The sequence below is a fragment of the Salvia splendens genome, chromosome 5 (assembly GCF_004379255.2).
Source record: "Salvia splendens isolate huo1 chromosome 5, SspV2, whole genome shotgun sequence".
NCBI lineage: Eukaryota > Viridiplantae > Streptophyta > Magnoliopsida > Lamiales > Lamiaceae > Salvia > Salvia splendens.
The window spans coordinates 21,394,043-21,406,926 of NC_056036.1; the positions used below are offsets into that span (position 1 = coordinate 21,394,043).

Sequence of the window (12,884 nt, forward strand, 5' to 3'; positions counted from 1 at the left end):
TCCTCCACTCTTCAACCCTAATTCCTCCATCCATCATTCCATCCATCATTCTTGGAGATTGGAGCAAGGCAAGAGAAGATTAAGGATTACACAACAATCCATCATTGGGTTTTGTTTGCTTTTTCTTTATGTTTTATACTTTAATTTGCAGTTTTTGCTATTTCTCTATGAGTAGCTAAACTATAAGAATATTTAAAAATATTTATTTAACTAAAAATAAATAGTATAACAAAATAATGGGTAAACTAATAAAAATATTGATTAATAATGTATTTTAATGGTTTGATTTGGTAATAGTACTCCATCCGTCCCCATTCGGCACAGAGTTTAAAAAATGAATGTTAAATGTGTTAAGTAAATAGATAAAAATAAAAGTAAGATAGAGGAAAAGTTGTGAGAATAGAGCAAAAAGTGAATAAAGTCAGAGTGAGAAAAAGTGTTAATTATTAGTATACATATGAAAATGACTCGACCATGAGGAAACTTCCCAAATTAAAGAAACGACTCAATTATGACAGAACAGATAGAGTAATATGAATTGATAAAATAAAAAAGAATGGTTAAGAGTATTAAATATTAAAAAAATATTTAACTAAAAGTTAAATAGTATAACCAAATAATATGGTTAAACTAATAAAAATATAGATTCATTAACTACTTTAATGGTTTGATTTGGTAATAAGAAGTAATATGAATTAATAAAAAAAAGAAAAAAAGGTTAAGGGAAGAAAAAATGCTATTAGTGAAGTTTGATTCATGGACCTTTTAGTTCAAGTAGAGGAATTTCAAGGATAAAGATTTCACTAACTCTTCAGTTATTCTAATTAGTTATACGTTCATCCGACTCAAATTTTACAAGGATTTCTCCCTATTATGCACCAATACTTATGTCACAAATTTTGTATGAACACATAAGATAAACCAATCAAAGCTATCACCGATTAGAGATTGACAATAATCAAGGTAACAGCCAATTAGTCGAACAAAAGCTCAAGAATAATCAAGTGCAACGAGTTCTGAACATTAAACATAAAAATATTTACATAACAGTCAATTACTATCAATCCTCAAAATTCTATTGTTTAGCAATCCATAGACAGATGAACTAAAATGATAATTAAAGTAAGAGACATAAAATAAGCAAACAAAACCTAAGGTTGAATCTTGAAGTCTTCATGCTCCTCTTTCCTTGCTTCAATCTCCAAGAATGATGGAAGGATTAAAATATCGAGTACAGAGGGAGGAGCCTTGGAGGCTCCCCAAAGGGGGCTATGAATTGGTGTCAAGATTGGTTATGGGGTATGTATAGGCTTGAAAAAGATTTAAAATTGGTAAAAAGTGTCCTTCAAGTTGGAAATTTCGTACTCCATTGGTTAAGGTAAAGATTTGGCTTCACAAGGTAATAGTTTCCTTCATTCCTTGAATTTCTGCCGAAATTCAGCACTTTGACAGCAATGCGCGACTTTCATAGAATGGTCATAACTTTGTCCATAGAACTTCGATTACGATGATCGAGGTATCAACGAGAAGCTTTTTCAAAGATGAAAAGAATGATATATAGAATGCCCTGATCGAATTTCAGAATCGCCGGCAAAATGGCTTTGAATAGGGACTGTGCGCATGAATAGGCCGAGCGGGCCGCTGGAAAAGTTTCCGAGCTCTCTGGACAGCTTTCAACGACCGCTGGCTCACGCTGGGTTGCGCTTCTGTTCCATCTTCCATATTTTGACCTTTTTATGCCCTTTTTCAGCTCTATTTTGTACATTTCTCGCAAAATACGTCAAAATACCAAAATCGATCAAATATGCAAATAATGGACATGTAATACAACTTTGACATTCAAAATGGACCAAATAATAGCCTTAAAACAGTACAAAATCCGAGCTTATCAGGGAGGTCGCCCCCTCCTGCCCCCAAATCCGCCAGTGCTAGCGAGCATAGTGGTAAGTCATGTTCTAAGCCTTGGTTACTGATTAGGATTATGTGCTTAATCTGATATTATGTGTAAGAAAGTTGCTAAAGTGTGTAGGTTGAGGTACAAGTCAGGACGTCGAAGAAGATTCAGGTGAAACGGATGTCAGAAGGGTACAATACTGACCATGATGCATGCCATGGAGCTTGGGCAGGAAAAGGAAGGAAATTGGTAGGAAACGATTAATTATTGGGAAGGGAAGAATTGTCATTTCAGAAGAAGAGAAACCCTAGGGATTGGGGCAGGCCGCCCCTATAAATAGAAGGTCAAATGAAGACGAAAGGAGTTACACATTTTTGGAGACTGGTTCCATCATTCTCATAACTCGCTCTCTAGTCCGGATTTCACTTGAAGCCTTCGGCCATCTGCCGGAGGGGGAGTCGTCGTTCCATTCCAGCTAGTTTGCCACCATAGTTTATAAGCTTTCCAGTCCTATTGTTCTTCGGAGCCCAAAACATCTGTACTCGCTTTATTTTGTGATTTCCTAGTTTAAGTTCTTATTATTCTTCCATTCAAAGTTGATCTTAGTTAACTACTTTGGTTGAAACATCTTTTAGTTCTAATCTTGAATGCAATGAAGTTTATTTTGGTTTTATTTCGTGTTTCAGTTGTCACTTGATTTCATTCTGCCTAGTTAGATAGATTTAGAGTTTTTACATTGATTTCGTTTGTTTGCATGTTCGAATCTGCCTAGTTAGCTAGATCTAGTAACTTCTCTCAAGTGTTTACAAGTTTTAATCAGTGTAGTCTTTCTAAAATGCATGAGAACTGTGTTTATTTTATTTTCGCCACCTTGCATGTTGGTCAGTTTACGTAGTCGTGGATTTCTGCATGAATTGGTGTTCGTAATCATTGTCGAGTCTAGATCAAGATTTACGATTTTGATTTCAAGCTTCTGTCCATGGAATTCTTGATTTTCCTGGTTTTTGTTACTTGATGAAGAAGACAATGTCATAATCTGAGTCTGGGACCACCTTTATGCTTTTGGCCATGTTTTACTTTTGTCATTTTACTTTTTCAGCTTTATTCTGCATATCTGGCTAGTTAGTTGGTAAGCGTGCAGTCCATTATTCCTTGTTGCTTTTGTCTATCCATTTATTGTAAGATTTGACTTTTCACATGCACACTAGGAGTCCAGTTCATCCATTCACGTACACATTCCACAGCATGAAGCATTTAGTTACGTACTGGTCAGGATAGGTGTAGTCCCAATTCAGTTCAAGTCTAGTTTAACTCAACCCCAAAAGCGTGGTAGCAAACCAACTCTTCCAGAATGTTATCGCAAGTGTACGCCTACATCCATCTATGTGGGATCGATCCTTTACATCATTATACTAACTAGTAGAAGTGGGTTGAGGTTTTGATAAGAGAAGTTTAGACACAGTCCCAACGACACGACTAGGTTTAGGTGTCCTCCTGGCCAGTTAAGCAGCACCTGCATTTAACAAACTTACCTGCACACGAGTCTAACGGTCTTATCACATAGATATTACAAGAAAAGGGGAATATAGTGTAGATAAAATGCCCCACCTTTGTCCTTGGTATGTAGCTTTCTTAACTGGTTGATTACTAAAATAGAACTCTTCTAAGAAAATGGCAACTACCCTAAGGCAATTCAACTGATAGCAAACAAGGAAATCTTGGTAATTATTATCCGAAATCTATCAGACGAACATTCGATATATCTGTATTCCATTAACTCTTGTGAAGAACGTCTCTGATCGTCTGAAAGATCCATAATCGCAGTAAAGCAATTCCGCTATTTAATTCAATATGGATCAAGGTACGCTTCAGCTTTATAGTTTAGGCTCCTTTTTTATTGTTCTTGGTTAATCATTATAGAAAGCTTTATGTTATTGTTCATTCAATTATTCTAATATGCAACCTCTCTTTTAAGAAAAACAAAAGCAACAACATATATCAATAGTTAATTTTACAATAAAATGAAAGATGATAAAAATAAATGAAGTGCTTATGTTTAAGAATGAATCTATCAATAAATATCATCATGAGATATGTTCACTTTGATTGTAAATTTGTCATTAAAAATGAGGGAATAGAAAATATCCCATGAAATTCCTTATTTCCATTGTTATAGAGTTCCTATTTCTTATCTTTGGGTGCCATGCCGAATTTTAGGTATACCACAATGCGGTATACCGAAAATTCGATGTGGTTAATTTTTGATACGGTTATCTTACCGTTATTACAGTATACCACACTTTTACAGTATATCAAAGCACGGTACGGTAAAAGTAATACTGTTATACAAAAAATATATATATTTTATACACAAAATATTTAAAAGTAGGATTTTCGAAGATTTTTTCTTTTTAATTATGATTTGTATATAAATATAATAAATATAATACTCCCAACGTCCCACTCTAAGTGAACCATTTTCCTTTTTGGGATGTCTCACTCTAAAAATAGAAGCATCACTCTCTCTTAGGCTTAGGTAAACGGTCGGCTCGGTTATCAACCGAACGGGCTTGTCGGTTAATCGACACCAAAAATTGGTCAAAAAACTAATCGGAACTGACGCGATTTCTAGTTCGGTTAGTTAAGTAATCGACTCGGTTAGTATCAGTCGGTTATAACCGAAAACCGAAGAAGTAAATAAAAAATTTTTTCCAAAAATTGTATTCCTCAAATATATTTTATATAAATACAAATTCATACATATATTTTGCATAATTTAAAGACTAAAGTCTAATAAGTAATGAGATGTCACGACATGTTTTAATTTTCCTCTTTTATATTTATATGTATACGTATACGAAAAACACTAATTATAAAAAGGTTATATCTTAAATATTATCAGCATATTAATTAATTTTTGATTAATTTTAGCAGTTCTAAACTCACATTATCATTATTAATCAAATTAATCATGCTATCAATAGTAACAACTCTATTTAATTAAATGATATTGTTTGTCTAGTATTATGTTTACAGAATGTATAGTTTAAATATTTTCTTGAATTTCTGATAAGTTATAAGAAAATTATAACATAAAGTGGTGTAGAATCAATGTAATACAGGAGTATTATAGAATTTTATTGATTAAAAATATAATCGGAATTAAAATTGAATATAATTTCGGTTATCGGTTATGACCGATAACCGACTTCGAGCAAAATACGGAACCAGTACCGACCCGAACACCGTGAATTTTGGTTATCCAATCAGCTTCGGTTCGGTTCTCAGTTAACCGAATAACCGATAACCGTCTACCCACCCCTACTCTCTCCTTTTCCCTCTCTCTTACTTTACTCTCTTCACACTTAACTTACAAAACAACGCCACATAAAATCATGTGCCGGAATAGAAATGCTCCACTTAGAGCGGGATGGAGGGAGTATTATATTACTCCCTCCGTCCGTGATTAAATGTCTCGTATTTAACCGGCACGGGTTTTAAGAAATTAGTTGACTTTATGTAGTAAAGTGGGTAAAAAAGTTAGTGCAATGTGGGACCTACTTTTATATATTATTTTTATAGTAAAATGTGAGTTAAATGAGTTAGTGGAATGTAGGGTCCACTTACCAAATATAATAAATGTGAAATGAAACATTTATTGGCGGACGGACGAAAGAGGAAAAATTGGTTATTGGCGGACGGAGGGAGTATATATATAGGATATTTCAACGTATACCAATTTTGTGGTATGCACTGAATATTCGGTATACCGCGGTATGAGAAAATTGATACTATTACCGTACCGAATATTGCGGTATGCCAAAAAATCGGTATTTTCAGTACGATAAGTGCAAGATTTCGTTATTTCAGTATTTTTTCCTCACCCTACTTACCAATTATTAGAGCATTCACAGTGCAGAGCCCTATAGTTGCCCGCTCTGCCACCTCAGCATTTTATCCTCCATCCATTCACCTGCAGTTGGACGCCCTATAGCCCACCCTATCTTTTTAACTACTATTTTGTGGAGCATTTATTTTTTAATTTCGCCCCATTGATATCTGTCGGGACTATTTGGATTTGGGAAATCGTCGAGATTCATTCTTCAATTTAGTGAGAAATTGGGATGGGGGAAGAGAGTGGAGTGAAAGGTGTGAACTGGAGTAAAAAAGTGGTGATATATAGAAGAAATTAAAAAAAATGAAAACGCATGCTATCCTCCGGGCCTATCATCTGGACCCCTGCAATGGGGCGGACGATAGGCTGGAGGATGCAAAAATCGGTTGATCGTTCGCGGAGGATGGGGGAGCATCGTCCGCCCACTTGCAATGGTGGACGATAGGACGAATTATGCATAGGGTTCCCTATCCTCCTCCCATTTAGGATGCTCTTAGTGTGATAATGTTATATCTCATCGAAATGCAGCAAGGAATAAAACCCTACTACACACAAATGATAAGTAATAATGGGGTCCATGACTCATGTTTGTGACTGTGTGTAGTAGGGATGTTATAGATTATCCCTTGTTGGGAATAAAAGAAGTAAACCAGTGAAATTTTTATCTATAGACAATGATAAAAATTAAGAATATAAAGTGGAGAGTTCTATTTTCTTCTTCTTTTTTTCTCGATAAATACGCAATTGAAAAGAAGAAACTGTGTTTGTAAAAAAGAAGAGATACAAATATGTTACATTTTCAAATTATCAAACAATTTGAATATAATTAGAAAAGCAAAGAAAAAAAAACGCAGGAAACTGCAAAGGGAGCTCACAGGTTGCCTTGTAGAGATGGCAAGCATTTAATGGTTGGTTTTCAGTTCGTTTCTTCCCACACAAATGTATTCACCTACTCTCATCCATCACTGCCGCTGATCAACAGTTGCCGGCCAACCGGCGCCGCAGCTCCAGCTCTACTTTACTTTTCTAAGCTAAAATGCGCTCTTATTTCTCTGTATAGAGTGCTAATTGCTCCTCTTGTTTCCACTACACCGCAATGCGCCTCTCGAAAAGGCCCTAATTTATGCAAATTTCTGAAAATTTGTTGTGTTCATAAACCCTAACTGTCTCTTGCTGTGAAATCGATGAATTTTACCGAATCTGAGGCTCGGCCAGTGCTTGGACCAGCAAGAAATCAAGCCAGATCCGTTGAATTGAGAAAACCAATTGTTAAGCAGAAGAGTGTTGATACGCAGAAGCCACCGGAGGCAAAGGGGAACATGTCTCCGGCGGCATTGCAGTGGCCGGAGAAAATTCTGTCGCCTGTGGGATCCAGGCAGAATGCAGGCAGTGCTGCCTCCATTCTGAGGCAGCGCCAGCCGAATTTGTCGATGAATGCTTCTTGTTCTTCCGATGCTTCGACGGAGTCCTCTCATAGTAGGGCGTCGACTGGGAGGATTAGCCGACGAACTGCGAATTCTGAGCTGATAAAGAGGAAGCCGCAATGCAGCTCGAGAGGGGGGAAATTTGAGAGTGATGATGGATTATTGGATGGCTCTTTGGTGAAGGAAAGGTGTGCTTGGGTGACTTCAAACACTGGTATGTTACTTCACATTGCTGTTGAAGTTAGGATTTCTGTGTGTGAAGTCCATGAAGCTTATTTTATTTGGATAGTTATGTTTGAATTTTTGTATGGATTGGAAATTTGGAATAGAAATGCATTGTAGAAATTGGAATTTGTAGTCTGTGTTTGAGCGGTAGATGATAATGCAGTATTTAAGGAGAATGTGAATCAATAACATGAGGAACACTTTAACCAAAGATAGTTTCCAGATTCAAATGTTTCTAATTCATACTGTGGTGGATAGGATGTTTATGATAAGAGATACATTATTATCCTGCTTGGCGGTTTACAGAGAAACAAGCAACTTGACATTCACTAGCGTGACCTTGGCTTGTAATTGTTCTATAGCAAACACTTTGGTCGTGTACTGTACTTCTTAATTATTGTGGAACAATTTATTCCGTATTTATTTTCTTATGTGCTGATTTTTTTTAACTTCTCGTTGACTTCTGGAAGGAATATGAAGTCATCCAAATCCAATGCAGAAAAATGTTTCCATTAATATTGCATATTATAAATTTCATGATAAAATCTGGTTTTGTTTTATTCCCCATTGTATATTTTGCTGATTACATGTCCATTTGTTGTAGCATATATAATCTGAACATGCCTGTGGTTCGGCTTTTTTATTCCTTCTACTGATTGTATATCTTTTCCACAAGATCCACTGTATGCTGCTTTCCATGATGAAGAGTGGGGTCTTCCAGAGCACGATGACAAGTACATATCTCCTCCCCTGCTCTGTTGACATACTGTATTTGAAAAGTAAAAATTACTAGGAAACTAAGTTCATGTGTTCCCTGTCATTTTGCAGGAAACTTTTTGAATTGCTTAGCTTTTCCACTGCATTGGCCGAAATAACATGGCCTGTTATTCTTAGCAAAAGGCATATATTTAGGTAACATAACTTCTTCTGTAGTATCATTAGTTAAAAGGAAATTGTTATGACGGTTATGAAGTAAGCTCTAGGTTTCTCAGGATGCTAATTTGTTGTGCAAGTTTTGGACAGAGATGTCTTCATCGACTTTGATCCAATTGCTGTGTCAAAATTGAATGAGAAGAAAATCGCCGCACCAGGAAGTACTTCCAGCTCTCTTCTGCCTGAACTGAAGCTGCAGGCTATTATTGAAAATGCACGTCATGTTTGTAAAGTATGTACGAAGTCTTAGCTTTATTGACTTTTCTATCTCTTACGTCTAAGTGAGATTTCTGGTTGCATTGATAGGGCTCATAATTTTATCGGATTCACTATACGTTACTATCATTATCACCCCCTGATTCAAGGAGAGATTGTCTAGCTACTAGTAGCAATGTCTTATTTAATCTAATCTCTATGAAACTAAGAGTTAAATATGAGATGATGAATAATGGAGTCTTTCAAAATAATATGTTCTTCAGCATTTTCAATATGGTCATTTGGTATGGAACCGGTGAAAACTATGACCAAACGAATCTGTTTTATTCTGAAAGAAAGATGCCATGTGTTGGCATGTTGCATAAATTGGACCCTTGAAATACACAGTTGGGTTCATACTGTAACCACATAGAAAATTAGTTTTCTAAGGAAGTGATGCTCAACTAACCTAGAAATAAATTGCTGATACATTAAGAAGCATAAGAAGAGCAATTGAAAGTTGTACATAATACATTTTCTCTGGTGATCTGATCTGATCACTACTTGATGCTTGTTGTGCAGATAATTGATGAAGTAGGGTCTTTTGACAAGTACATTTGGGGTTTTGTGAACCACAAACCTATTGTTAGTAATTTCCGTTATCCTCGTCAAGTTCCAATTAAAACATCGAAAGCTGATACCATCAGCAAAGACCTCGTGAGAAGAGGATTCCGTGGAGTTGGACCTACAGTCGTTTATTCATTTATGCAAGTTGCTGGAATCACAAACGATCACCTCATAAGTTGTTTCAAATATCACGACTGCATAAATGCGGTTGATTTGAAAGATTCAACTGAGGTGACATGCAAGAATGAAGGGAAGCTAGCTGAAGATCTAGCCCAATTAGAACTGTCCAATGATTTGAATCTGTCAAGGTAGTGCAACGTTTGATTATCTATCATCTGCCATGTGAATCGGTTAGTTTCCCCACCTTGGATCGGCTTATTGCTAACAGTTTTATGTACAAATCTTTATAAATTATTTTGTTCTTTTGCACTATAGCAGCACTACATATGTATTTAGGGTTGCATAAGAATCAACCTCTCTTGGTTCTTGCTTCAGTTTTAATGCCTCGTTGCTTTGCTTTGTGGTGCAGTTCCAGCATACAAAACTTGGAGGCTAAGCAAAATTTGTATGTCTATATAACATCATTATAAATATACCAAATCTATCTTGATGGGGTGCGTTATGGTGATACCAACTTTAAAGTGACAACGTACCACCAACCTCGTGCTGCCATGTGACACGTTATCCTGTAATATTAGGGGCAAATCATGCCATATACATTAGTAGGCGTTGTAGATGGATTTTTGCACATTTAAGAAGAGTTGTCACCTTAATACATCCCCTATCATGATAGTATAACATAAAACATAGAATTCCACAAAAAGCTTTTTGTCAAACATGCGAAAGGGATTGAAGCGTACATAACCCGTCATTAATAGAGGACTGAAGTAAAGAATTGAAAAGCTAAGATTGAAGTAGATGGGTTTATTGATTATTTTTTCATTACATAAATTCCTCATATTTATTGACACACATTTACAAGCAGTGAAGACCAAGCAAGACTTTTGTTTTATGTCAAATTAGAGGAAGAACATCATCACTGGACCATTGGATGCATGATACACAGGAAAAGAAACTGCAGGATGCACATTGAAATCCAGCACTATTCTTCTCTTTCCTACCACAGACGTGGCAACGAAATTTCCTAACGAGACGCTCAATCTGAGAGAATGGCCGTGAAGGCGCTCAATACTGAATTCTTTCCCAAACTTGACGTTCTTACAATATCTTCAGTTTCACCAACTCTCTTTACGAAAGATTTGATCAGCTCATTAGCTATGTCATTTATTGGGAATTGAAGCACATCTTCGTCTTCAGTTGCATCCTCTTCATTATCTCTGGACTATTGGAATCTTGAATTTAAGATGTCCGGTCAACGAAATTTGACCAATAATAAATGTGACGAGACATTTAATTTTGGGAAATTAAATGATATAGCGTCGATCTACGTTCCGCGTAGATAATCGTAGTATATTCACTTTCTCAAATCCGATTCCCGTTGAGTGAGAAAAATTGGATTAAAGTTGGTCACATTGTAGCTTTTAATAAAGCTATGAGATTAAAGCTTAGGGAGTAATTAACTAGTATTAATTATCCCACATAGGAGATGAGACACAATTTTTAATATGTATTTATTAAGTGATTTTACTACACTTAATAATTATAATGGACTAAGATGGGTTGAAGAGCCCACACGCGCACACACGCTCGCCGAGCCGAGCCGTGCCCGCGCCCGTGCCTTGGATCTTGACAATTGGTCTTTGGACTTGGTTCTTGGGCTTGTCCCTGGACCCAAACTTAATGTTTTGGACCAACGCTTAGTCAGCAAGACCAGTGGCATGACACATCATCAACTATGACGCAGTCAAAGTCTACGAGGCTGCCACGTAACGAAGTCCACATGCGACGGATGAACTGGGCGTGTACAGTGTCTAGATTCATCGTCGACCACCCCAGCTTTCAAATTCGTAACGGCCAGCCGTTACAGCCACGCCATGATGAGCCATCAAGGCTGGGATGACCCCTGCAGTGGACTAGGCCTATAAATAGGCTAGTCATTTCTTGCATCAATACAACTTACACACAAGCATCATACTCTCTCTGCATAGTCTTTCTTCCCGGAGCTCTGCCCTCTCCTCTTCCAGTTCGCCGGAGCTCTGCTGATAGCAGTGCTGCTTCACCAGAGACGTAGTCGTTTTATCTTTGGGGACGACACGCCATGACCGAGAGCACTACCGGGCCGTATCTCGTCTTGCGGACAGAGGACTTTCCTCGACTCGGCTAAGTTTGATTTCCAGTTTACAGTTTCGTTTTCATTGTAGTTTCAGTTTCAGTTCTTCCTTCTTAGGTTTTATTACGCTCGGTTTTTGTTTATCTCTTTTAAGTCCAGTAATAATCGCAACAATCGCAAGAAGAAATAACTTTCCGTTGAAGGATCGAAGATTAACTGAACTTAAAACTATCGAAACCTAATCCTTAGCTTGGAGATGTCGACCAACGCCAACACCTCCGCTGCAACTACTCCGGCCACCGCCGCCTCCACTGTTCCGGCCACCACCGTCTCCACTGCTTCCGCTCTCTCATCAACCTTGATGGGTCCAGGAACTTCCATTCCTACCTCAAGTACCTCTTCGGTATGGGACAACCACTTTGGGGTGTCCACTAGATCCACCTTTGGTGGGTCGATGGGTTCCACTTTTAGTGGTTCCTTTGGATCCTTTAATGGATCGAGTGTTGGTGCCTCCGGGCTCAATACTGGTGTTGGATCTCTTGGGATCAACACGAATGTGGGGCCATCTATGGTCAACACATATGTGGGGGCAATATGCTCAACACAAATTTGGGAGGCTCAACTGGAGTCAACATGAATGGTCCATATCAAGGACCAAGCTCGGTGCCTTTGATGCCGAGGATGATGCCTCTCACCGAGAAGCCCTCCAAGTTTGGAGGATCCGACTTTAAGAGGTGGCAACAGAAAATGTTGTTCTACTTGACAACATTGGGGGTCGTGCACTATCTCAAGGAAGATGAGCCACCCACGCCAAGCGATCAAGAGACAAGATTGGAGGTGTTCTCCGACTACGACGCATGGCACAAAGGGATTATCTAAGTAAAAATTTCATTTTATGTGCATTAGATGATAGCCTCTACAATGTATACTCTAATGTAACCACATCTAAACAAATGTGGGAAAACCTAGAGAAAAAGTACCGTAGTAATGATGCCGGTGCTAAGAAATTTGTAATAGCTAAGTACTTGGATTACAAAATGGTCGATTCAAGACCAGTGACAGACCAAGTACAAGAGTTCCAAATAATCATCCACGAACTCGCCGCTAAGGGGATGATCTTGCTAGAAAATTTTACTTCTGGCACGATAATTGAGAAGCTTCCACCTAGTTGGAAGGACTTCAAGAGCTACCTTAAGCACAAGCGAAAGGAGATGACCCTTGAAGAACTGATCGTGAAGTTGCACATTGAATCGGACGTGCGCAAAAACGACCAAAAGGCTAAAGGCCATGGCCCCTTTGAAGCCAAGGCCAACTTGTTGGAGCGAGGCGGTCCCTCCAACAAACGTCCTTGCCCAAATCGTCCAACGTCAAAGTACAAAGGCAAGGCAAAGCAACCTGTGAAAGGCGACTGCTACAAATGTGGCAAACCTGGTCACTACGCCAATGATTGCCGAAGCAAGA

General features: G+C 37.9%; 1 protein-coding gene across 2 annotated transcripts; it reads left to right on the top strand.

The window, feature by feature from the left end:
* Window positions 1–6,559: 6,559 nt before the first annotated feature.
* LOC121802188 (probable GMP synthase [glutamine-hydrolyzing]) lies at window positions 6,560–9,987 on the top strand. Of its 2 annotated transcripts, XM_042201783.1 has the most exons (6): window positions 6,560–7,427; window positions 8,115–8,172; window positions 8,267–8,350; window positions 8,462–8,603; window positions 9,149–9,543; window positions 9,723–9,987. In XM_042201783.1, the coding sequence occupies exons 1-5, from the start codon at window positions 6,974–6,976 to the stop codon at window positions 9,503–9,505; spliced, it is 1,095 nt and encodes a 364-aa protein (XP_042057717.1). In that variant the 5' UTR covers window positions 6,560–6,973; the 3' UTR covers window positions 9,506–9,543; window positions 9,723–9,987. The 2 variants fall into 2 exon arrangements, with proteins under 2 accessions (XP_042057717.1, XP_042057715.1); XM_042201781.1 differs by lacking the exon at window positions 9,723–9,987 and having other exon boundaries at window positions 9,149–9,659.
* Window positions 9,988–12,884: the final 2,897 nt, after the last annotated feature.

Coding starts and splice junctions, on each gene's coding strand:
- LOC121802188 (XM_042201783.1), top strand. CDS start 6,974: ATGAATTTTACCGAATCTGAGGCTCGGCCAGTGCTTGGACCAGCAAGA. Junction 7,428..8,114: donor TTGGGTGACTTCAAACACTG/GTATGTTACTTC, acceptor CTTTTCCACAAG/ATCCACTGTATGCTGCTTTC. Junction 8,604..9,148: donor ATGCACGTCATGTTTGTAAA/GTATGTACGAAG, acceptor CTTGTTGTGCAG/ATAATTGATGAAGTAGGGTC.